This window comes from Herpailurus yagouaroundi, unplaced genomic scaffold (assembly GCF_014898765.1).
Source record: "Herpailurus yagouaroundi ecotype Mexico unplaced genomic scaffold, PumYag 159, whole genome shotgun sequence".
Classification (NCBI taxonomy): domain Eukaryota; kingdom Metazoa; phylum Chordata; class Mammalia; order Carnivora; family Felidae; genus Herpailurus; species Herpailurus yagouaroundi.
The window spans coordinates 63,795,422-63,819,285 of NW_024412400.1; the positions used below are offsets into that span (position 1 = coordinate 63,795,422).

Genomic DNA, 23,864 nt, shown 5'->3' on the forward strand with positions numbered 1-23,864 from the left:
GTATAAAACATGGGTTTAACATGTCGTTTGAAAGCTGGTTTATCTTCACAGTTGTTCAGTATAGAGTCCATAATTTTTCCATCCTAGTAATCTTTTCATTTTTAGAAAGTTTTAAAATGTGTATCTTTGAACGCTATTGGAAGAAGAGTATTCTTTGCATTTATGTGTATGTGTTTGCAGAGAAGATAAGCAGTGAACATACCCCCACCTGATTGGCCTTGTCTGTTGGCCAGTGGACTCCTGCTCTCTACAGAATGGAAAAGGCACTGCCTCAGCTGTCAGGGTCCTGAATTTCAGCTGTACTTTTGCCCATGACCGGTTGTGTGGCCTTGGGCAAATGCCTCAGTTCCCTGGATCTCATTTGTAAAGTGAAGAGTTTGGACTACCTGATTTTGGAGGCCCTTTTGAGCTTAAAAATTCCATGAAATCAGTACATTGTGGAGATGTGGTCTTCATACTTTTTATCTTCTTATGGTATCTGCTTGCTTAGCATTTTTGTCAATTCTTCTGAGATAGGCACACCAAAGTCACATGACTAGCACACAGCCAAGAATCGATACTTGGAAGTTCTGGGACAAGACCCCCAAGTTTCCCCAACTATTGTGTGGCTTCCCACGAATATGAGAGGTTAAAGTCAGACATTAGGATGGGAAGCAAGGCAAGCGATGGATGGAGTGAGTGGTATTTGTTATGTGAGCTTCTGACTGTTCAGTGTTCACCCAGTTGTATAACCCCTTCCTTGACCTCTGCTAGACTGGAATCCATTTTTCCCTTTTAAAAGTATATTTTCTCATTTAAAAGTTAATACATGCTTATTTATAAAAATTAAAAAAAATCTGCCGAAACTACTAGAGAAGTTCCTTACTGTTATTTTTCCTGCATTGATCTTGTTTTTATATAGTTATTAACATAACGCGTATACAATTTGTATCCTTTGTCACATGACATTGCATCAAAAACATATTCCATATTATTACAACAGTCCTCCTAATCATCCTTTTAATTGCTACATAATATGCTTCCACAATTTACTTAATCGTTTGCTCCACTGTAGAGTATTTAGGCGGTTTCTAATCTTTAATATAAATAAGGCTGTGATAAATATCTTTTCATATAAAGCTTTTATGGAAATTAGAATGATTTCCTTAGCATAGATTCACAGAAGAAGAATTACTTTGCAAAAAAAAAAAAAAATAACAAAGAAGAAAGAGACATATTTAAGGGTCCTGATACATTTTGCCAAATTGAATCCTGAAGGAGGAACCCATTTGTTTGTTGGGGTAATTTTCCACGTTGGGGCAAGAGGATATGGCAGTCTCACCTAGGCCATTGAGGGTTCCCACAGTGTCCACCATCCAGCGGCTGATGGTGTGGTTTGCCAAGGAGTCGAACATGCTGCTCAGAGCACTGGCGCCGGCTGCAGTGCCAATCAGGTACTCCAGGATCAGGTTCCAGCCAATGAAAAATGCCACGAATTCGCCGACAGTGACGTAGCTGTAGGTGTAGGCCGACCCTGTTGTCTTGGGAACACGGACTCCGAACTCTGCATAGCAGACACCTGCGTGGGAAAAGCATATATGGGTGGGGGACTTTAGGAGATGAGATAACCTCTTGGTGGTCAACTATCTTGGGTACAAAATACTGGGAATCTCTGGGATCTTAGAACAAATACACAAAATTTTATGCATATGAATAAATTCAAGGCCAATTCTAATGTCTTTCAACGTCAGTTCTGAAAAACTTTTAACCTGAATGTTTGGGAAGAGAATCAGAACTAATTTTAATGAACTATTGGAAACTGCTCTTTGTTTAGAAAAATTCCTATTTGTTGTATGTGTCTCTGTCATGTTCTTTAGGTGTCCTTAGGTGTCAGAATGAGCACGGTCTAGTTCATGACTTGATGACACTAAGTTTACATTATGTATAACATTCCTCTCTTTCATTTTTACATATTACAGATGTCCTCCTCATTTGACAATGATAGTTCAAGTGATCTGTGAAGATTCTGTACTATATACGGGAGGCAGGATTGATACAAAATGAGAGACAGATTGAGAGAATCTTAAGCAGACTCCACACTAGGTGGAGCTGATGAGGGGCTTGATCTCACAACCCTAAGATCATGACCTGAGCTAAAATCAAGAGTGGATGCTTAATCTACTGAGCCACCCAGATGCCCCTATTGCCTATCTTTGATGGAATTATAGATTAAATTAGAAAGAGACTGGGAATACACCAAGTTTCTGGGAGCTGGGAGAGTTTCTTACATCTTGCTAGGGACTCTGGATGTGAGGCCAGTAGGTAGGATGCCAAGTTGGAGGACAAACCTAGGACAGCCTGGAGGAAACACACAGGAATCGGTTGTAGGAGGGATTTCAAAGTAAACTTTACCTTCAGTCCCAATTTTGTTAAGGGCCAACCCTGAGGTTCTCTCATCATAAATCAGGGGATAACAGTTCACTCTTTTGTGAATAAAGAGAGCAAATTTCTTCTCCTTTGAAGGGAGTGATATCAGTGCAAGGAAGCACAGAGATGTCAGAAGCCACGGCACAATGAGTGGTTAAAGGTGATGCACTTTCTCTTTTCCTACCCCTTAGTGGTGCCGGCTCTCTGGGTGTCCATGTGAAAGGAGTGCTGGACCAGGGGGATTGTGCTCTTGTCTCAACTTTGCCTTGAACCTGTTCATCCCTTTATATTCAGTTTCCTTCTTTGTAAACTAAAGGAATTAGACAGGGATGCTCTCTTAAGGGCCTCCCAACTGTGACACTCTAGGATTCTACCTGTTACACTGAATTTTATGGATTTTGCTGCAAAACGCATTGAGCATGGTTCACTTTTCTTTTACATCAATTACTATACTGTTCTACATATGGAGACATTCTCAGGCCTAGCAAGGTCATCCGTCCCTGCACTGAATGACCTAGGCCACTGTTTGTTTTGAGTTCCTGTGTTGGCCCCGCTCCCCTGCCCCCCACCTTTGTAAAACAGTTTTTCATCTTCCTCCTGGAGGTCAGACTGTAAGTTGTTTCTTTTTGTTGCTGTCACAGGGATTACCTTGAACAGGCTGACCACCTCCTTTTCTAAATTGCCACTTCCAACACCTAATGTTTACATTGTTAGAGTGAGTCTAAAACTAAGAGGAAGTGGTCCCTGAAGGAAGGACCGAGGAGTGTATGGAGTGAATAAGCACTCTCTCCTGAAGACAGTTGGGTTTGTGGATACATATTAGGTTGCCCTTTAGTGCAGTGTGAGGAAAGGATTAGGAGGCAATCCTAATTCTGCTCTTGGGTATAGGATCCATAGCTTTACCCAAGAGTTGTTACATCCTGTGAACTTCATCTTTTCACCCTTTTTACCCCTGATAATGCACACGGCTAATAAATGGAAAAATCTCAACCAACGCTTTTGAAACTGGCATTGATTTGATTGTAAATTTAATTTGGAGAGGCAATATTTTGAACTTGGGGCAATCAGTGGTTCTCTCCTTAATATTTGATCTGCCAAATTAGATGTAAAAATTCCCAATTCACCATCAGAACTCAACTCGCCAAGGGTAATTAGCAAATAGCCACGTCTTACTTAGGTCTTGTGAAGGAGCCAATGCACTGCTGTCCTGAGGCAGAGGAAGAGGCCCTTAGCTGTGCACCGTGTAGGAGCATATGACATCAGTTGTTTATTTCCCAAGGTCCAGCTTGTATTCTGATAGGTGGAATTTGGGAAGAACAGCAGGAAAACTAAATGAGACACTAACTAGGTAAGACAATTTCTGCTCCTAGAGACCATTCTTTTGGATGCATTGTAAAGGATTTTATTTTTGCATCTTTCTGATTTATTTGTATGCAAGAATCCAGGCTTTTAGTGGGCATTAGAGACTATCCAGCCTGGCACTGAACCTCAGTGGTGAGGAGTAAGTGATCTCAACCCCAAATGTCCTGAAAAAAAAAAAAAAAAAAAAAAAAAACCAATCTGGAAAATGTTGTCAATCACTCCACTTTTTTCAAATATATGGTGTGTAAGAGAAACATGTTCAAAAGTATCTTTCTAATTTAATAAGAAACAAGAACCAAAGAAAGGGAAACCTCGGTTTTTATCTTAGATTATATAAGAATTGAGTGTCGAAGAGCAAGTTACTTACCTAACATGGGTAAAGTGAAGGGGCCAGGTAGATAAACTTTAGGGTCCCTTCTAGTGTTACCATTCTTTGGTTTCACAGCCAGAATCAACTTTCAAACATTTGAGTCAATGGGGGCAGCTCCGGAGAAAATACTGGAAACCAGTAGTTTTCAGCAAAAGTAGTACTGCCCTCTAGGGGGAATTTTGGAAATCTGTGGGGGTGTCCAAGGTTTTCATGATAGTGGACACTTGAGGCATTCAATGGGTAGGGAGCCATTAGACATTCTGCAGTGTGGGACTGTCCCACAGAATGAAGCATTTTCCTGTGTCTTACATAACTTCTGAGGGTCCCAAAGGACCTGTTTATGAAAACAAGTTTATAAATTATAAAAACCTTTTTATAATTTCTGAGCCTGACTCTATCTCCATTTTAATACATTAAAAAAACACTCTTTTTTACATTTATTTTTTTTTGATAGGCAGAAAGAGACAGAGCACAATTGGGGGAGGGGCAGAGAGAGAAGGAAGCACAGAATCGGAAGCCGGCTCCAGGCCCTGAGCTGTCAGCACAGAGCCTGACACAGGGCTTGAACTCACAAACTGCTAGATCATGACCCGAGCCGAAGTCGGACGCTCAATGAACTGAGCCACCCAGGCGCCCCAATTTTAATACATTTTAAAGTTTATTTATTTATTTTGAGAGAGAGAGAGAGAGAGAGAGAGAGAGAGCACAGGAGCTGGGGAGAGGAGCAGAGAGAGAGGGACACAGACAATCCTAAGCAGGCTCTGTGCTGTCATCACAGGGCCTGATGCGGGGCTTGATCTCATGAACTGTGAAATCATGACCTGAGCCGAAATCAAGAGTGGGATGCTTAACTGACTGAGCCACCCAGGTGCCCATATCTCCATTTTACATATTAACACAAAGTTTTTTTTTTTTTTTCCATGATTTTATATGCATCGAATTTTCCAGGGCTGCAACAGCTGGGTAAATTGAGGGACAGTTGCAATTTGTTTTGTTTGGAACTAAGAGTTGGTCATTATTTTGGAAAACCACATCATCAACAGCGGCAGAAGTCATGGTCTCTGAATATCCAATAGCACACCTATGCAAGTTGTGTTCACAGTTGTTCTACAAGTGACAGCAGACATCTGATGACTTTGTTACGTCTCCTATTATTCTTATGCTCTACCTTCCATACTCAGGGGAGATATATATATATTTAAATTAAGTGTGTGGCTCTGGAAAATAGTAAGGGTTCCTCAAAAAGTTAAAAATAGAACTACCTTATGATCCAGCTATTGCGTTACTAGGTGTTTACCCAAAGACTACAAAAACTCGAATTCAAAGGGATACAGGCACCCCAATATTTATAGCAGCACTATCTACAATAGCCAAATTATGGAAACAGCCCAAAGACCCATTGACTGATGGATAAAGAAGGTATGGTGTGTGTGTATATATATATATATACACACACACACACACACACACGCACACACACACACACACACACACAATGGAATATTACTGAGCCATAAAAAAGAATGAAATCTTGCAATTCATAACAACAAGGATGGAGCTAGAGAGTATTAATGGTAAATAAAATAAGTTAGTCAGAGAAAGACAAATACCACATGATTTCACTAACATGTGGAATTTAAGAAACAAAAAAAAGGAACTAAGTGGGGGAAAAGGGAGTCAAACCAAGAAACAGACTCTTACCTTTAGAGAACAAACTGATGGTTACCAGAAGGGAGGTTGGGGGGAGGTATGGGTTAAATAGGTGATTGGGATTAAGGAGTTGGCACTTGTTGTGATAAGCACCAGATGTTGTATGGAGTGTTGAATCACTAATTATATAACTGAAGCTAATATTATACTGTATGTTAACTGGAATTTAATAATATTTTTGTAATGTTTATTTATTTTTGAGAGAGAGAGAGAGAGAGAGAGAGAGAGTAAGCAGGGGAGGGGCAGAGAAAGAGGGAGACACAGAATCCGAAACAGGCTCCAGGCTCCAAGCTGTCAGCACAGAGTCCAATGTGGGGCTTCAACCCATGAACCTCGAGATCCTGACCTGAGCTGAAGCCGGACGCTCAATGGACTGAGCCACCCAGGCGCCCCTGTTAACTGGAATTTAAATAAAAACTTAAAAAAATATATATAATTTTAATCACTAGAAAAAAATAAGTGTGTAGGAAGGTAAACATGATCTCTAGTTTATTTCTAGAACTATTTGATAGCAAAGGAAGAATTTCAAAGTATTCATTACCTAAAGTTGATTTGTACTAGGGGGGAGAATCACTATGGGAGAAACATTTATAAACAATCTGTACTCAATTTAGTAATGCATTAAGAAATTTCTTGCCCTAGGGTTATCTTCCTAGTCATATTTGCTTTATGCTATTGTCAAAGTGATTCTGCATTCCTTGGCTAACCATCAAGTGATTGGAGAGGGAGAGATATATTGATTTCAAAAGTATAACTGTGTGGCTGGAGAAAATCATGAAGTACAACGTCGGGGTACAGATGGTGCAGACCACTGGGTGAAAGTTTCCCAATGGGGTTGTTCAGAGTTGGCAAGTCCAGGTCCTTGAGAAATATAGGGGTTCATTTGAGCAGGGCAAGAGGGAATAGAGTGATTTTTCATAGCCTGAAACTCAGGTATCCTTTTCAACTTATCAGCTCTTTAAGTATATTGTAAACATGCCCTTCTTTTCATTTTGTCATATCCCTAGTCTTTTTATTTCTACGCCCAGAACTATTTTTTTGTTAAGTTGACAACCAGCCAGCCTAAATAGCAGTCAAACTTAGGACTTACACATCGAAACGAAGGTTGGGATAAGATACCAAGGGGATTCTTTATTTGAAATATTCTCTATTGATCTCTCGTGTACCCTATAAATGATGCATGGTTTGGAGTTTAGAGAAATTTGGTCCTTTTCGAAGTGGATTTCTTTCCAACTCAGATAATCTGTGGTTCTATCGCATATAGATATAATCAGCCGGCCTTACATTAAATTCTCCCAGAGAGCCTAGATGGGATGTCGAACTTTCCAAACTGCCTAATATGCTATTGCCAATCATCAAGATAACCTCTACATGTGCTTCCTGTCACTCGAGAACCAGGAGGCGAAGATTCTCCTCCATTCTAAGAGGTGTAGAAGAGAAAGATCCAGCTGGGCGTAGGTGAAAGTTCGAGAAGGGTTTCTCCACTCAAGAACTATATTCCCTCCACATTCTGCTAAGAAAACAAAACAAAACAAAACAAACCATTGTCTACATAAGTACTTTTTAAAATACTTTCACCTGGAAAGATTAAATCTAGAGGTTTTTCACACTTGAATGCCAATTACTCTACTCAGATACAGAGAGGTTTTCCGTTAACATGCAGTTTAACTTATGGACTGATGCCCTAACTGACCTATCAACTAACTTACTGATTTCCCACAATAACTTCTGACTTCCTAATGTCTTTCCTTTAAGTGATGCACACAGTTAAGTGCCTACTATGTCAGGCACTGAAGTGAATACCAGAGGCATAAATATCCTGATCTTGAAGCATCTGGATTCCAACTAGGAAAGAGTTTAATAAACAGATGATTCCATGCAGCCAGTTTCAGTACTATCAGTATTTATGAGGTGCTCTGGGAACCCAGTGGGGTGAGCGGCTCTTAGAGAACACGGTCCTCGGTTTCTGGGGAGGTAGTGACGAAGGGGAGGCTTCTGAGTTCATATTGAAGGGCGACTTGGGCTTTTCCAGGCAGAATGAAATGGAAAAGGGTGATCTCAGGCAGATGGAAGGGGGTAGCTGGATGGCACGCGTGGGCTGCTTTGTGGATTGAGGAGGATGAGTCTCGTAGAGGTGAACTGAGGATCAAGTGATTGAAGGAGTGGGATCTTCTTAACAGACTGGGGGAATCTAGCTGAAAGAAGAAAACTGTTCAATCATCTCCTTGTCTCGTTTTAAAGATTTGTCTTGGTTGTAAAAACCTCTTCACACACAAGTGTTCTTTAAGAGTCTCATACATAAATAAGTAAAAGCAAGGTGGCTTTGTTTAAGGAGGGGGTGGGGAGCCTGAGGCTGGTCTGCTCAGGATCCCCCTCATCCCATACCTCCCAAAATGCCAACCCTCCTCTGTGGACTCACGGGGCCGCACTGAACGCAGTGTGGGGGGTGCGTGTCACCTGCTCATCAGGGCTTTTCCCTTGATGGTTGATGCAACTGAGCCCCAGACCTGACGTTGCACCTTCAATTAGTGATAGAGCCGTGCATATACTGATATGCAGTTCTAGGAGCTTTCCAACTCATCCATTCATCCACAACATTTATAAGGTTCTATCTCTATGCCTCTATGTTAGATTTTAGAGATTTAAAGGTGAGTGGGAAGGATACTGTCCCTTCGTTGTGGGTCTTATAGTCTAGCGGAGAAGACAGACAAAAAAACTCCAACACATTATAATAAAACGAGAAAGGAGATATTAGTCGTGGCGGGGGGATGGGGGAAAATTCATGAGCTGCTTTAAAGAGCTGCAAAACTGAGTTCTAAAGTAAGATCTTTGGACAGCCAGAAGGACTGTCTCTAGGGCAAGAGGTATCCGGAGATACGAGAAGGAGGGGGCGGAGTCTCCAAGAAAACAGTTTGCCAAGCTGCCGCTTCATTCAGGTCTCTGGGATCAGTAACATCGGGAGTGTTGGTCAAAAGGTCAATCAGGCTCTCTTGGTCACAGACATCAAGCCTGTGCAGTTATTTTGAACATGCGTCTCTCAGTGATTCTCATTGATGAAGTCGGTTCCTCCCGAGTGCCAGTCATCTGCTCTGTCTCCCAGACACAGGATGGAATCAGCCATTGGATGGAACCTGTGCACCACACCAATTAGGCCTGAACAAGTCCTCACCAAATACAACATTTTTGCTGAGATGGTTGTTAACTCATTTCTTTGTCCTTTTCTTAGTTTTCTGAAGACATCTTTGTTCTGTTTACAGATTCACAGCCGGGCTAAGACACGACTATATTGCCGTGGGTGATAGCACTGCATAAATGTGGACTGGGAGTGGGCTATCGGGAGAAATCACAGGACCTCAGAGAGAAATAGAGTGTGGATTCTCTCGGAAACATTTGTTTCCTTTGTGACACCGGATTCCAGATGGCAAGTAATGAAGTATCACCATCATTGCTGTTGCCCTTGAGAAGCAGGCTGCTGGATTCTCAGAAACATCTATCTCTTCTTCAGTCCCCTGGTTTGTGGGACCCTGTGATCCCTGCCCCCGTGTCCTCTTTCCAATGCTCTTGATTAGCCAAGAAAATTGTGCATTTCTTTTCCCAGGAGAAATCCATCAGGCTGTCTCTTCCTCTCACCTCCCTGCTCCTATCTCATCTACCTGAGGAACCCTGGTCACTCCATCACCTGTCAGGGAAGCCCAGGCAGTTCTAACAAATGCGTCTGGAAGAAAAGCAATTTGTCTGGGAACGCCCATTTCTTTGCGTCTAAGAAGAGACATCATTTTTTCTGCCAAAGCAGGGCCTTAGGGGGACAGTAGGAGCCTGTGTTCAGAGGATGGGTAGCATCTTTGATCAGGGTGTGTGTGACACTATTCGTTACTGAACCTGACAGGGCTCCAATTAAAGTTGGGTTGGGGAAAAGAGGACTCGCTGGTTCCGTAAACTAGAGCACCAATCTATCAACACCTACACAGAAAGGAAAGAAGCTGTTCTCATAGTCAGAGAAGTGACCCCTGAGAGATGTCGAGGAAGTTTCATAATTTACTGATTAAATGTGACCAGACTATCTGTGTACTCTCTTCTCTAGATCTCCTTCTGTGAAAAGACTTTAAAGGTTTGTCGGAGGTACGATTTCCATAGCTTGATGGATTAGAGTATTATATTGTGTGGCCATGCTATTGTTAATTATCATCATTAGTGCATACTAGTTTTATTGCTTTATCAAATGATGATGAAGATGGTAATAATAATAACACTCATGTGGTTACTTTCAAGGAAGTGACCCACAGGCTTAGCTGTTCCTTGATCCCATATTCTGACCCAGATTGGTCCCTCTTCATTGCTGAGGTGGCAGGTAGACGGGGACAGCTCTTTTCTCTGCTGCTAACATTTCTATGTAGGTGACCTCAGGGTAATGTCAAAGGCAGCCTCGGAGGGAAAAAGAAGTTACAAAAGAGAAAGGCACCTGGTTGTTGGCATCTACCTGTGCCAGGCCCATTGTACACAGTTTGTCATCTGATGCCCAGGTAAGCTGTAGGCAAATGACGAGGCCAACATCAGCAGCCCGTCTCTGGCTTTAGGAGAAGCAGTGAGTGTCACAGGAGCCACACGGCATCTGGAGAGAGGTCTAGAGAGTGGTTTTGACAGCTAAATGAGATAATGCACACACATCACTTTGCCCAGTGCCTGGCACACAGTAAGTGTTTAATAAATGGCAAGTGAAGTTATTACTAACTGTGGCCTTGAGTAAGGCACCCGGTTCACTGGGCGTTAGTTTCCCCATCTGGACAGTGGCGACGGTGATCCCTGCTGTGAGGTTGCCATGGGTCTGCAAAGGAGCACACGTTCTGGAGTGTGGTGGGCACTCCGGCAGTGGGAGCAATGGCAATTATTACCGAGGAGGAAAGGGAATCGCACAGACTTTCTTAGCAGTAGCCTCCTGAGTGTTTCTGCAGGAACCTTTTCCTTGGGGATGGGAGAGAAGAGGTTGGAAGCAAGAATAGTTGGCTCATGGTTTTAGAGAGTCAGCGTTGGCAGGGATATCAGAAATCATCTGGAGTCTAGACCAAGCCCTACGTATGCCCAATTCACTTCGTGATGGATGCTTTGGTTCTTTTTTTTCTCCTCTAATTCACTTCTAAATGAGAACGTGGAAAAGTTCCTTCTTAGGTTTTAAACCTTTAATCTGGAAACACCTGTTCTTTTCCCGCAAGTCCAGCTGGACGTTGTGAGGGTGGAGAGAAATTTCCTGCTTTCTTGCTCAACCTTTCTTCATGAGGCCTCTGGCCCCGTTCAGATGACTCTGATAACCGGGCTAGAAAGACTTTGTGCAGAAAGGAGAGAACAGGGGTCAAGGGACAGCCAGCAATTCTCGTGCTCCCAGGTATTTTCCGGCTCACCACTCCCCAGGAGTAGGCAGTGTCCCCATTTCTAAAGCAGATGAAAGTGGCACCAACAAGGATGACAGACCTAAGAAGCTCTGTGAGGGGACCAGGCCATCCCTCCCTGCCCTGAGGACTTAGTGGGAGGGGGTCAAAGCTGAGTCCTAAGAGAACACACACGAGCCCTTGTGTGGCTCCTCCGCCCAGCTCATGGGCAGGTGGGACCGGGTTCCCCCGGGGATGGGCTGCATTCTCAGCAGATGCCCGGGAGCATGAGACACGCTGAATCTCTCATGGGCCTGGATCTATTCTCCGTAGAGGATCTTCCCAGAGACATGAGACACCCTTCATTTAAGAAGAAGGGTGCCATCTCCGTTTTCCCAGACAGGGCTAATATGCAGGGAGGGCGGAGCAGGGCCAGGGACTAGGGATTTAGGGGACCTAGCAAAGTGAGGAGGGACACCGAGTGCACAGAGCCAGTGCCTGGCACCTGCAGAACTTGCAAGCTGCTGTGCACGAAGTCTGCTTTGTCCCGGGTGAGGCCTCTTCACGCTGTCTCATGCAGTCCTGCCTTACTCACTTCTAGCACCCATTCCAGTGCTTCAATACCCCTTGTTCAGAAAGAGTACTTTGTCACGGGACCCTGTTTAATTTCCTTAAGGGCACTTACCACAATTTGTAGTTAAATGTATCCATATACTTGTTTTCTGAGGCATAGCCTGCCTGTACGTTTTGAAGCACAATCTTTTGGGAAGGCGGTTATCCTGGTAGAGATGAGAATTGCTCTTGGGAATATACCTTCAGATGCAAAAGAATGCTCTTTGTGGAAGGTCCATCTGGAGAAAGGGTGAATAGGAGGCAGGCCCGCTGGGTCTTTTGCTAGGTGTGCACCAAGGGGCTTCAGAATCTGAAAGATGGGTGCTCATTTGCAGTAAGAACCAACCTAGCCTTGTTAGGTTGGAGATCTGGCTAATAGTGTTGGCAGTAGTAATAATCCGGGCAAATTTACTGAGCATTTACTACGTGCACCGGCTCTACTAAGCACTTTACATACACAATCTTCCCAAGTAGAAACTATTATTATTTCCATTTACAGATGATGAATCTAAGATCTAAATGGGCTATGTGCAGACATGAGAGGGAGGTCAGCAGGCACAGGGCGAGGCCGCTCACAGGTAAAGGTGATAGCCTGGGGTCTCTGCCACCTGCTAGCTGTGCTGAGGGCTGAGGGCTCAATACTGTGGCCCACCTGTAACTTCGGGCAACCTGTTTGGGAAGGTCTAGGTTAAGTATGTTTCCCAAGTCACACAGGTTGTAAGTAGCAGAGCAGGGCTTGAAGTGAGGGAGATCCATTCCAGGGACTAAGTGCATCTGGCGCCTGGCTGCTACATGGGGTTGGAAAGTGCGTGTGGAAAGTTGAGACATTGTGTCTTTCTTTACAGATCTTTCCCCTCCCTGGGTTCTTTTGTTGTCCTCACACAGGCAATCTAATCTGAACTGTTCCTTTTGCAAAGGAAGAAACTGAAGTCAAGAGGTCAGTGACTTGCCTAAGCCTCCCGAGCTGCTGAGAAACAGAGCTGGAACTAGGACTCGGATGTACCGACTTCTGTCCTGGGCCCTGTGGTCTCTTGCAGTGCTCATGATTATTTTATGTGGGCTTGTCTTGTTTCTTCGCATGCATGTTGAGCCCTTTGTCTCCTGGTTTCTTTCCTGTGTTCTGCAGCACAGCGGCTGTGCTGAGCCCAGAGCAGGTGACCAGTCCCTCCCATGGCCATGCTAGATGCCCTTGCTCTGCACTGTCTACTCTACCAGGTGCTGTACAAGATGTAAAACAAGCCCGGTCCTCCTCGGTTTGCTGGAGGAAGCTCATCTCAGAATCAGCAATTTGAGAGCCTTGTAAATTTTTATTAAAATGGGCTCACCTTCTCTGAACTGGTAACTGACATCCTTCCTACAGGACTGTCAATCCAGCTCTGTATAGAAGAGTTACATGAACTTCACAACACCCTTCTCACTGCTGACAGGTGACAGAAAGGTACTGAGCTTAGAAAGCATTTTCATGACCTGGGTTACAGAAGTTACGATCTAGAAAAGTGCTCAACTGATCAATAGAACAGAGTGAGCTGCAGGCTCTTTTGAAACCTCAGTAAGGGTGAGAGTTTCCTTGGTTCATTTGATTCTCTTTGGTGAGTTTTTAAATTTGGGGGATGTGTCTGCATGAAACAGGTTAGGGGTAATAGCCTTTGGAGCCAGGCAGAATCAAATTTAGATTCAGCCTTCACCACTGACTGCCTTATGGGCCTGGATAAGTCACCATACCTCTCTGGGCCTCAGTTTTATCATCTGCAGAATAAGTATACAATATCACTTATTTTGTAGGATTCATTGGGAGGATTTTGCAGCTGTGTGCAGCTAAAGCCAGGCACGTGAAGTCCTCAGTGCTTTAGCTGTTATGATTAGCCATAAAATGGGGACACTAATAGTGTCTCTTCCTCCCAGTAGGGAGGTTGAGAGCATTAAATGAGGTAATATATGCACAGTGCCTGGGGCACAGTATTTGATTAATAACAATAAAAATAATAGTAATAATAATTACTAACATTTATCACGTGCTTCCTAAGCTATGTCTTAGAGACTTCACAAACATCGGGGGAGCTGCTATCATTATTAAGAGTTCGACATAGAGCTGTGTGTTTGGGCAATATTTTGGAGAGCTAGTTTTCCAGAAGCTTGAAGACTGGCACGTATCTGTTCATCTTTGCCTTTCCTTTCTACCCTTTCAGTGTTTCTACCTCTCCCCTCACCAGGGTGGCTGAGAGCAGTGCTCAGGTATGTTTGGGCAAACGCATAGATGCAAGCTTGTGAAATGAATGAGTGATTCTAGATCACTGAGAACGACCAGCAGTGCAAAAGGACCCACCCTCCTGTGTCCACCTCTCTAGTCTGGCTTCAGTTTGAGGAGGGGAAAACGGTTTGCTCTGAAAAACAAGACAAGGGAACTGAGCAGACTATCTATATAGACTCTGAATCTTTAGAAATCTTCCTTGGTCATGAAAATCCAGCCTGAGATGAATATTGGGTGAGGATATTCTGCTGAAGCCTGGTGAAGGCCCAGCCCAGAGGGTGGGGAGCTTTGCCTGTGGGGAAGGCATCTGCTTGACAGAACTCTGTGCCCCTTACCGCCTTCCCAAGGATTCTGTTCCCACACTCTCACGTGATGATGGATTAGAAGATGCCAAAGAGTGAATGAGGATGGCAGGAAATACAAATGATAAATGCTAGCGCTAAACCATAAACTAAGAATGCCAAGAAAATGCTACTCAGCATGTTGGCCTGTATTGCCTTAAATTTTTTTTTCAATGTTTATTTGTTTTTGAGAGAGAGAGAGAGAGAGGAGAATGAGTGGGGGAGGGGCAGAGAGAGGGAGACACAGAATCTGAAGCAGGCTCCAGGCTCTGAGCTGCCAGCACAGAGCCCATGGGGCTCGAACTCACAAACTGTGAGATCACGACCTGAGTCAAAGTCAGACTGAAGTCAGACCGACTGAGCCACCCAGACGCCCCCATGATTGCCTTTTAGATGGTTGGCTTCAAAGATCTCAGAGGCACTTGCTGAAATGGAAGACTGTGAGTTCTGGAGTCCTTCAGGCTGAGGTTGAAGTTCTGGCCCTGCCACTAAATATCTGCCTGCCTCTCAGGAAGTGACTTTAACTTCTGACCGTCTGGCTCCTCCCGCTGAGGGAGGAGATAAAGTCACTCTTTGCCCCACTGTGTCCGTGGGGCTACAAGGGAGCCCCACGTGTTCTGCACACACGGGTTCATTCACTGCCTCTGGTGGCATTCTGTGGAGGTCCCCTTTCCTTGGGTTTTTTGTTTCTACTTTCACTTTCTGTCACCAGAACTGTGCTGTAAATCCGTTATTCTAATGACATTATTTCAAAAATACTCTCATGTGTTACGTCTTTTCTCAGCTACAGAGAGCATTTATCCCTCTCCCCCGGTCCTCCCTTGTCCACCCATGCCCGCATCCTCTCCATCTGAAGCTTCCTTCTGATCTCCACTCATGGTCTCTTGCCTGTTTTGTACAACTGCATGGCCAGTTTTTTCACCCTTGGTCTCTCTCCACCATATTAATACATTGCAGATCTGGTCACGTTGCTCAACTTCTCTGCCGAACAAGTGATCTCCAACCTTCTTGCTTGGCCCCCAAGTCTCTCCCTTAAGAACCCACTTTGTTTAATGAATTATCTTGATGGGCCATTTTGGTTAGGGGACAAAAGTCTTTGGAGTATGGTGGGGATGAACTTGTAGAGAGATAGAGAGATAGTATACTGCTCTGGATAAGATATGGACAAGGGTTTTAGGGCTTGACAGGGAACAGCAAGGGAAAAGAAGGTGAGATTGAAGGAGAAAGGCTGCCCATTAATGGTGCTGGAGGCTGGACCCAAGGAAAAGAGAGAGTCTGTGGACTTGTTTAAAGGCAGGGAGAATTGGAGTCCTACATTCAATTAGAAGTTTGTGGTCTGCTGGGATGGACTGTATTATAGCTCCCGTCTCTGGCTCAAACTTTCTTTCTTTTTTTTTTTTTTTTCAATATATGAAATTTATTGTCAAATTGGTTTCCATACAACACCCAGTGCTCATCCCAAAAGGTGTCTGGCCCAAACTTTCTATAAAGCCTACTGCACATTCAATTTTGTCTTGCGGGTATTTGGGGAGAGGAGGGATTGGAGTTCATCTGGTTGCATGATGAGGTAAAGAAAATGGGCAGAAGCTAATGAAATGCAGAATGGAGATGAAGACTCCATGGGAGTGGAGATTCAGAGTCGGCAGAACTAGGAAAAAGTAAGCCTTGCAACTCCCTAGGTTTATTGAGGGGTACTCTAGAGTTTCCGGTTGTATGTTACTGGGAATTAGAACCAATTTTATTTAAATATTTCAGAACAACTTGGCCTCAGCAAGATGGAGGGCTTAGAGGTTATGCATCCACTATAGATGTGGCAGTGACAGCCAGTTTTCCTGTTCTTTATTTATTTTTGAAAGCATGAGCATGTGTGTGTGAGAGAGAGAGGAAGGAACAGAGGAGAGGGAGACACAGAATCCGAAGCAGGCTCCAGGCTCTGAGCTGTCAGCACAGAGCCCGACGCGGGCCTCGAACTCATGAACCGCGAGTTCATGTCCTAAGCTGAAGCCACCCAGGCGCCCCAGCTTATATCTTAACATTTATTTTCTATTTTCATAGGTCATAGCTGCAGCAGAAGTTAAGTTTTGGTCCCTATGACAGAGTAATTCTTAACTCTGGCTCCACATTCGAATCATCTGAGGCTTGTAAAAAAAAAAAATACGATTCCCCAGGTTCTGCCCCAGTCCAACTGAATGAGAATCCCTGGGGGTGGAACCTGGGCATTTTTAAAAAGAAATCAACAAATTAAAAGAAAACTAAAAGATGAGCCATAAACTGGGAGAAAATATTCACAAAATCACATATCTGATAAAGGACTTGTATCTAGAATATATTAGAAAAATTTAAAAGGTAGTAATAAGAAAATGAAGAACCCTGGGGCGCCTGGGTGGCGCAGTCGGTTAAGCGTCCGACTTCAGCCAGGTCACGATTTCGCGGTCCGTGAGTTCGAGCCCCGCGTCAGGCTCTGGGCTGATGGCTCAGAGCTGGAGCCTGTTTCCGATTCTGTGTCTCCCTCTCTCTCTGCCCCTCGCCCGTTCATGCTCTGTCTCTCTCTGTCCCAAAAATAAATAAAAAACGTTGAAAAAAAAATTTATAAAAAAAAAAAAAAGAAAATGAAGAACCCAATTAAAGAATGGGCAAGTGATTTGAACACTTCACCAGAGAAGATAGATGGCAAACAAGCACACACAAACATGTTCGAAATATTAGCAGTTAGGGAAGTGCAAATGAAAACCACATTGAAATACCCTCCTTCACCTTTTAAAATGGCAAACAAACGAAGCAACAACACAAAGCAACACCTGACAATTCTGAGTGCTGGCCAGGAACGGAGCAACTGGAAATCAAAGGCACAGCTGGTGGGAATGAAAAAGAATACAATCACTTTGGAAAAGAGTTTAGTGGTTTATTTTGAAGTTAAACCTACACCTAACACACCATCCAGCACTTCCATCCCTAGGTATTTACTCAAGAGAACTGACAACCTGTGTTCACATGAAAACCTGTACACAAATGTTTATAATGGCTTTGTTTATAACGACCCCAGACTGGAAACCACCCAATTCCATGTTCAACTAGTAAATGGATAAATAAACTGTAGTATGTCCATACAATGGGATACTACTCAAAAATAAAATGGAATGACCCACTGATACATACAGTATGAATAAGCCTTCAATATATCATACTAAGGGACAGAAAACAAACTCAAAATGTTACATACTGAGTGTTTCCATTTATATGACATCTTGGAAAAGGCAAAAGCATAAGGACAGAAAACAGATCAGTGGTTGCCAGGGGTTGGGGGTGGAGGTGAGGAGCGTTGCAAAGAGGTAACATGAAGGAATTATTTGGGGATGATGGGATGCTTCTGTATCTTGATTATATGGAGGTTGCACAATGATATGCGTTGGTCAAACTCACAGAGTTGTATATTTAAAAGGGTAGATTTTACTGCATGTAATTATAACCTTTCTCTGCCAAACCACGATTTGAAAAAATAAGCTCCCCAGGTGATTTAAATTCATAGTCCGTGCTGAAAACTATTGCCGGTATAACAAATTTGAACCTAGGTTCTGTTATTGAAATTTCAGCTTTCTCGTATGTGAAAGTAATAAAACCCACCTTGAAGGGGTATGCTGCCTCTTAAATGTGTTAACGTACGGCAAACTCTGAACACAGGGCTTGGCACACGATGATAAGAACGACGTGTGGAGGGCCGTGTACCAGGCCCTGTGGCTGGTGCTCACTGGCGTCACGAATCTTCACAGGAACTCTGCGAAGGCGGTGGCATGATGGCCGTTTTCAAAGTGGAGAAACTGAGGCTCAGAGAAGTGATGGAACTTGCTCAAGGTCTCACGGCCAGTTAGCGGCGGAGCCAGGTCTAATTTTAACATCACTGATCGCTGTACCACTTCCAAAATCTCAGCTTCAAACATCCCGCTCTTTGGCTACACGTCTATCCTTCTCGCGCACTTTCTCAGTGTTTGCAATGGTGTCCTCAGAGTTGAGCCAGGTTTTGGTTAAGGTCAGAAGGAGGAAGGAGCAGGTGTTAAAAAGTCTGAAGGTGGAGGGGAGCTTGATTATCGTGAGGCAGAAAGTGGTGGCAAGTCTGGTCAAGGGAGACGCGACACCAGGATGATGACACAGGAGTGGAAAGAAGGCAGCAGGGGGGGACTTCCTTTAGTTTAGTGACAAAGGATCACAGAATGAGACGCCTGGTTGAAGACTTCTGTTATAAAAATGCTAATTTTGGCACAAGTTATTTGGGCCCGGGCTCTAGCTGGGGCCTGTAGGAGAATTCTGGCTGGCCTCAGTCAGTCACAGAGTGTAGAGAAGTGCTGTGGATGCAGCCACATGTGGAGGGGGGGGGGGTCTCTCCTTGGGGGAGAGACAGAGTTTTCTTTTGGTGCCTGGTGCAGTGGTGAAGGTACCAGTTACTGGGCAGTTCCAGGGCTTTCAGTGGACCGGGCCGGTGGTGAAACAACCAACCAAAACAAACAAACTCTACCTGGAGCCTTTGCCAATTTTTGTGGTGTAAATACTCCTGCTGTAGCCAATTCCAAGTTAACAACATAACCTTGCGGAGATGCAAAGGTGGGGAGAGGTGTGCACAATTAGGGATCTTGGCAGCCGGGGCAAGCTAGCTCCAGCACAGTGCTGGCCGGGTCTCCTCCACAGGAGCAGCAGAAAAGTCTGGGTTATATAGCATCATGGGGACCTTGGCAGGGGGGCAGTTTCCCAGAATGCAACTGAACCTTGTGCTGGTTTCTAAATGTAATGTAGCACTGTGAAGGATAAGATGTGGGTGATTTGCTTGCAGGAATCATTGTGGTTTGGGGATGGGGTCATAAAAGGACGGGTCAAGAGGAGAAAGGGCAGTACGCATTAACTAGGCGGGACTCTTAGCCACCTGCCCTGTGCCTTCGATGGGAGCCCTGTTTATATGTCTGCCTTTTATCCCACCATCACTATTTTGGTCTGTATGCAAACACTTCTAGGTCTCTAGATTTATGGTGAATAGGAATCTGGCCCCTTCCTCCAAATAATTTCTTTGCCAAATAAGTTTGAAAATGAACACAATGAGGTTAATAGCATTTGAGGTAGCCACAAAATTCATCCGTGGGAATGATTTATTTTCATCTCTAAGAAAAAAAGTTCTCTTTTCTGAAGGAAATTATTAGGCTACTCATGCATATTAGAGAATAACTTGAGGAAAATGGATAGTTGTAACACCAACAGGAAAGTAAGCCATGATGGGAGATAAATAAAGGAAAATAGAAGAGCCATTTCACAAATTATCAATATGTAAGTCGTGGCACCTTATTTAAAAAAAAATGAGTTCTATGATTCTTTCTCAAGGAAAGAGATAATGGTCGTTGAACCACCTCTGTAGAATACAATCTGTTGAAGTGCTTGTGGCAGATGGTGCGTTGTGATTCTCACGATGGCTTTACATTTCCTAGCTTGCTTTCCTCCTGCTTGGGTGTCACCATGCCAGTTTTTGGCTCATCAAGTCCCAATCACATCAGATTTAGTGACTTGTCATTTTGCTACTCTGCCTATCCTTTATGTATTATTTATAATCCTAGCTATACCCACATCTCCACCAAGGGATTGACCTATCCTCCATCGAAAGGGAGAGTTATAATAAAAACGGAGGCATTAGGACATGACAGGGAAAGAGAAATTGGGAGGAAGCTGGGCACCAGAATAATTAGTTGCATAGAAAAACCAAAGAAAAAGGAAGCTACTGTAATTGAGCCTTGAACTCCCTGGCAGTCAAGGCAAAAAAGGAGCCCGATGACCTCTTTGGTGACACTTCTTACATCTCACCATTCAATATTCTAGAAGAGCGGGATGAGCGGTAACAGACTGGCAAGTGCACTTTCCATAGGCCTTTCACTCTACTGAGGCACTTACCTGATAATATGGATGCAACAGCTGCAATGATGAAGGACACAATGACACCAGGTCCTGCCATTTCCTTGGCCACCAGACCAGACACCACGTACATCCCTGTGCCCACGCAGCTGCCAACGCCAAGTGAGATGAGGTCCATGGTGGTGAGCACCTTGGCTAGCTTGGTGCCATGGGTTGTGGTGGTCCCAGTTCCCTCCAGCATCGACTCCACTGGTTTGGTGCGCAGGATCCTGGAGTGCATGGCATACCAGGCTGCCCCCCACTGCACCCGCCGGGGGTCCAGGGAGGCAAGGAAGCCACTCATCCTGTGTGAGAGGGGTTACGGTGAAGGTCAACTGAAGGAAGCGAGCTATGGAAGCCTTAGTGGATGCTTCTGGAACTCATCTAGTGAGTGGGGATCTTCTTTTTAGGAAAGGTCCAGAGGGACCCAAAGCAGTCTTCTCCTGGGCATGAATGTCTGCAGGAAAAACACAAGAAGGAAGAAGATGAGACCAAGCAGGAACAAATTTTCATTTGGAGGTCGGTATACTGAACTGGTCGAACTGGTCTATCTTGTGTTCTCATAATGCAGAAGGGGTGCATTTCCCCCTTTGTGCCTCCTCCAGTCCTAAATAACAATCTGTTATTTGCACCGTGTCCCCAAGTCATTCTGAAGAAGATGGTCTGAGTCAGGGCTCTGCTACTTATTGCTGTAGGACCTTGGATAAGTTATCTCATTTCTCTGTGCTTCAGTTTCACCTGTATCATGGGGATAATAGAGCCTCCTGCCTAGTGTTGATGTGAAGATTAGATTAGCGTCTAAACAGAGCATAAGATAATACCTGCCACATGGAAAATGCCCACTTGTCCAAATTCTTTTTTCAACGTTTTTATTTATTTTTGGGACAGAGAGAGACAGAGCATGAACGGGGGATGGGCAGAGAGAGAGGGAGACACAGAATCGGAAACACGCTCCAGGCTCTGAGCCATCAGCCCAGAGCCCGACGCGGGGCTCGAACTCGCGGACCGCGAGATCGTGACCTGGCTGAAGTCGGACGCTTAACCGACTGCGCCACCCAGGCGCCCCCCACTTGTCCAAATTCTTAAGTGCTTCTTACCTGACTCTGCCAAGGCCTGGTCTGTGATTTGGGGCATATTCTTTGGGGACACAATATCCTCTTTTTTTAAAATATAAAGATGTAAAATTAGATTTTTGACCCTTAAGAGAGACAGTCCCACCCATGGAGTCCTTTTGGAACTTTGTTCTCAAATGAAATGAGAAGGTTTTGAGCAATTTTTTTGCTCTCAGAGATTGAGAAAGGGGGAGGTGTTCCTTGCATTTGGTGGGTGAGCCCCAGAGATGCTAACTGGGTGGGATGGTGTCATCCAATTTTCAGTGATCTCACAGACATTCCTGTAGGTGAAAATTCTGGTTATGATGATCTAAACCTAAAACCTAGTTTTAAAAAATGTTTTATTTATTTTTTGAGAGTGAAAGCGGGGGAGGGGCAGAGAGCGGGGGACCGATGATTGAAGCAGACTCTGCACTGACCTCAGCGTGAGCGCGATGTGGGGCCAGAACTCAAGAAGCGGGCGATGGTGACCTGAGCTGAAGTCAGACGCTCAACTGACTGAGGCATCCAGGTGCCCCAAACTTAATTCTCTTTTATATATATAAACATATGGGGGTTTTCAGGGATGGTTTTAAAATACAAGTACGTTGACTTTTCCAGGAATGCAACTATAGAGTAAATTGAAGGATGATTGTAAATTCTTTAGTTTGGAACCAAAAAGGAGTTCTTCACTGCTTCTGAAACTCAAGGCCACCTTCCAGCACCACCCATGGTACTGCATCTCACATGCGCACCTACCATTTGGAATTGGCACACACACAGGGATTCTTAATATAGTGAGAGCATCTGACAGCCCCATGTGTGCTTGCTGGAGTGTTTAAATACTGAAATATGTTACATATAGGCAGGTTTTTCATGCATTTTGCTTCAGAATATTATAGAGAGGTATAATAAATCTTCAATACAGAAAAGAGGCACTGGGCTTGATAGAACCGGGAACTACTATATTAGACCGTTTCCAAAGTTTTGACAAAGTGGAGAATATCAAGATGATAAGAAACTACGAAGCCAGGAGCTTTTTACAATTCTATAAAGAACTTCTAGAGTACATCTGAACATTGCTTCCAAGAACTGTGCTGACAAGCCTAGGACATTTACATTTACGAGAAGTACCAGCCCATGTAATCTACCAATATGATTAATTAATACTGCTTAGCACTTAATGTAACACTCGTCTGCTTCTAAAGGCTTTGCAAACACAACCTTAATTAGAAGAATCGGGGGAAATGTGGCAGTTTGGTTCACAGGGGTTAGGTGATGATAGATCTAATGGCTTAATTTCCAGCTAGATTTGACAATGTTGCTTCATGCTGTGTTTTAATTCTTGACCATATCTTAAATATCACTATAGTTGGAGAGTGCCATTGTATATGGCAGAGTCATTTCAGAGCCTAAAGTGTCAGCGGTTTTGTTTTGTTTTTTTTTAAAGATTTCCAGATTCGTGAGAAAACATGTCACATATATCCCAGCAAGACTGCAAGGACAATTGCTTCACTTGAGCTCTTGTGGGAACTTAATGTACATATCTATTTAATTTCAAGTCAGCAGGTACCAAGCATCTGTTATGGGCCACGCATGGTCTTAGGCTTGGGGGTGCAAAGACATGGTTCCTGCTCCCATGGACCTTTAAGTCTAGCATGGGAGGAGGTGAACACCCAAATCACAATGCAAGGAATAAGGTTTGTTTTTGCTTCTTATCTGAAAAGCCTATCTTTTATTTTTCTTATTATTCTATTGCAGAAAAATTGGACAACATAAACAATAATGTTCAGTGAAGAAAGAATATAATACAACATACAGGATGACAAATAAAACCAGGTCATTCCAGGGAGGGAAGAGGAGTAGATATGCTGTGTGCTGAATTGTGTCCCCCAAATTTGTATGTTGAAGTCTTAACCCCCAGTGTCTCAGACTGTGCCCTTATTTGGAAATAGTTGTTATAGATGTGGTCAGTTAAGATGAGGTCATCTGGAATAGGGTGGGCACTTAATCTACTATGACTGGTGTCCTTGTAGGAAGAGGAAATTTGGACACAGAGAGAATGAGGTGTGAAGATGAAAGCAGAGGTCAGAGCGATGCATCTAAAAAAAGCGAAGGAACACCAAGGATTTGCTGGCAAACCACAAGAAGCCGGGAGAAAGCCACGGAATGTGCATCTTCCTCAAGGAAGGAACCAACCTTGCTGCACCTTTATCGCAGACTTCCAGCCTCCAGAACTGGGAGTCAATATGTTTCTATATTTAAGACACCTAGTTTGGGGGAGCCTGGGTGGCTCAGTTGGTTAAGCGTCCATTGTGGCTCAGGTCATGATCTTGTGATTTGTGAGTTCGAGCCCTGTGTTGGGCTCTGTGGTGACAGTGTGAAGCCTGGAGCCTGCGTCAGATTCCATTTCTCTCTCTCTCTCTCTTTCTTTCTGCCCCTTCC

General features: G+C 44.0%; 1 protein-coding gene across 3 annotated transcripts in view; it reads right to left on the reverse strand.

The window, feature by feature from the left end:
- The window catches only part of SLC7A14 (solute carrier family 7 member 14), a 106,700-nt gene that overhangs the window by 31,319 nt on the left and 51,517 nt on the right, over positions 1–23,864 (reverse strand). For all 3 annotated transcript variants that reach the window (XM_040480727.1, XM_040480729.1, XM_040480728.1), the window contains 2 exons: positions 20,329–20,785; positions 1,322–1,558 (listed from right to left, as the gene is read on the reverse strand). In XM_040480727.1, the coding sequence (XP_040336661.1) occupies positions 1,322–1,558; positions 20,329–20,632 (541 nt within the window). In that variant the 5' untranslated portion in view covers positions 20,633–20,785. The remainder of the gene's footprint in view (positions 1–1,321; positions 1,559–20,328; positions 20,786–23,864) is intronic.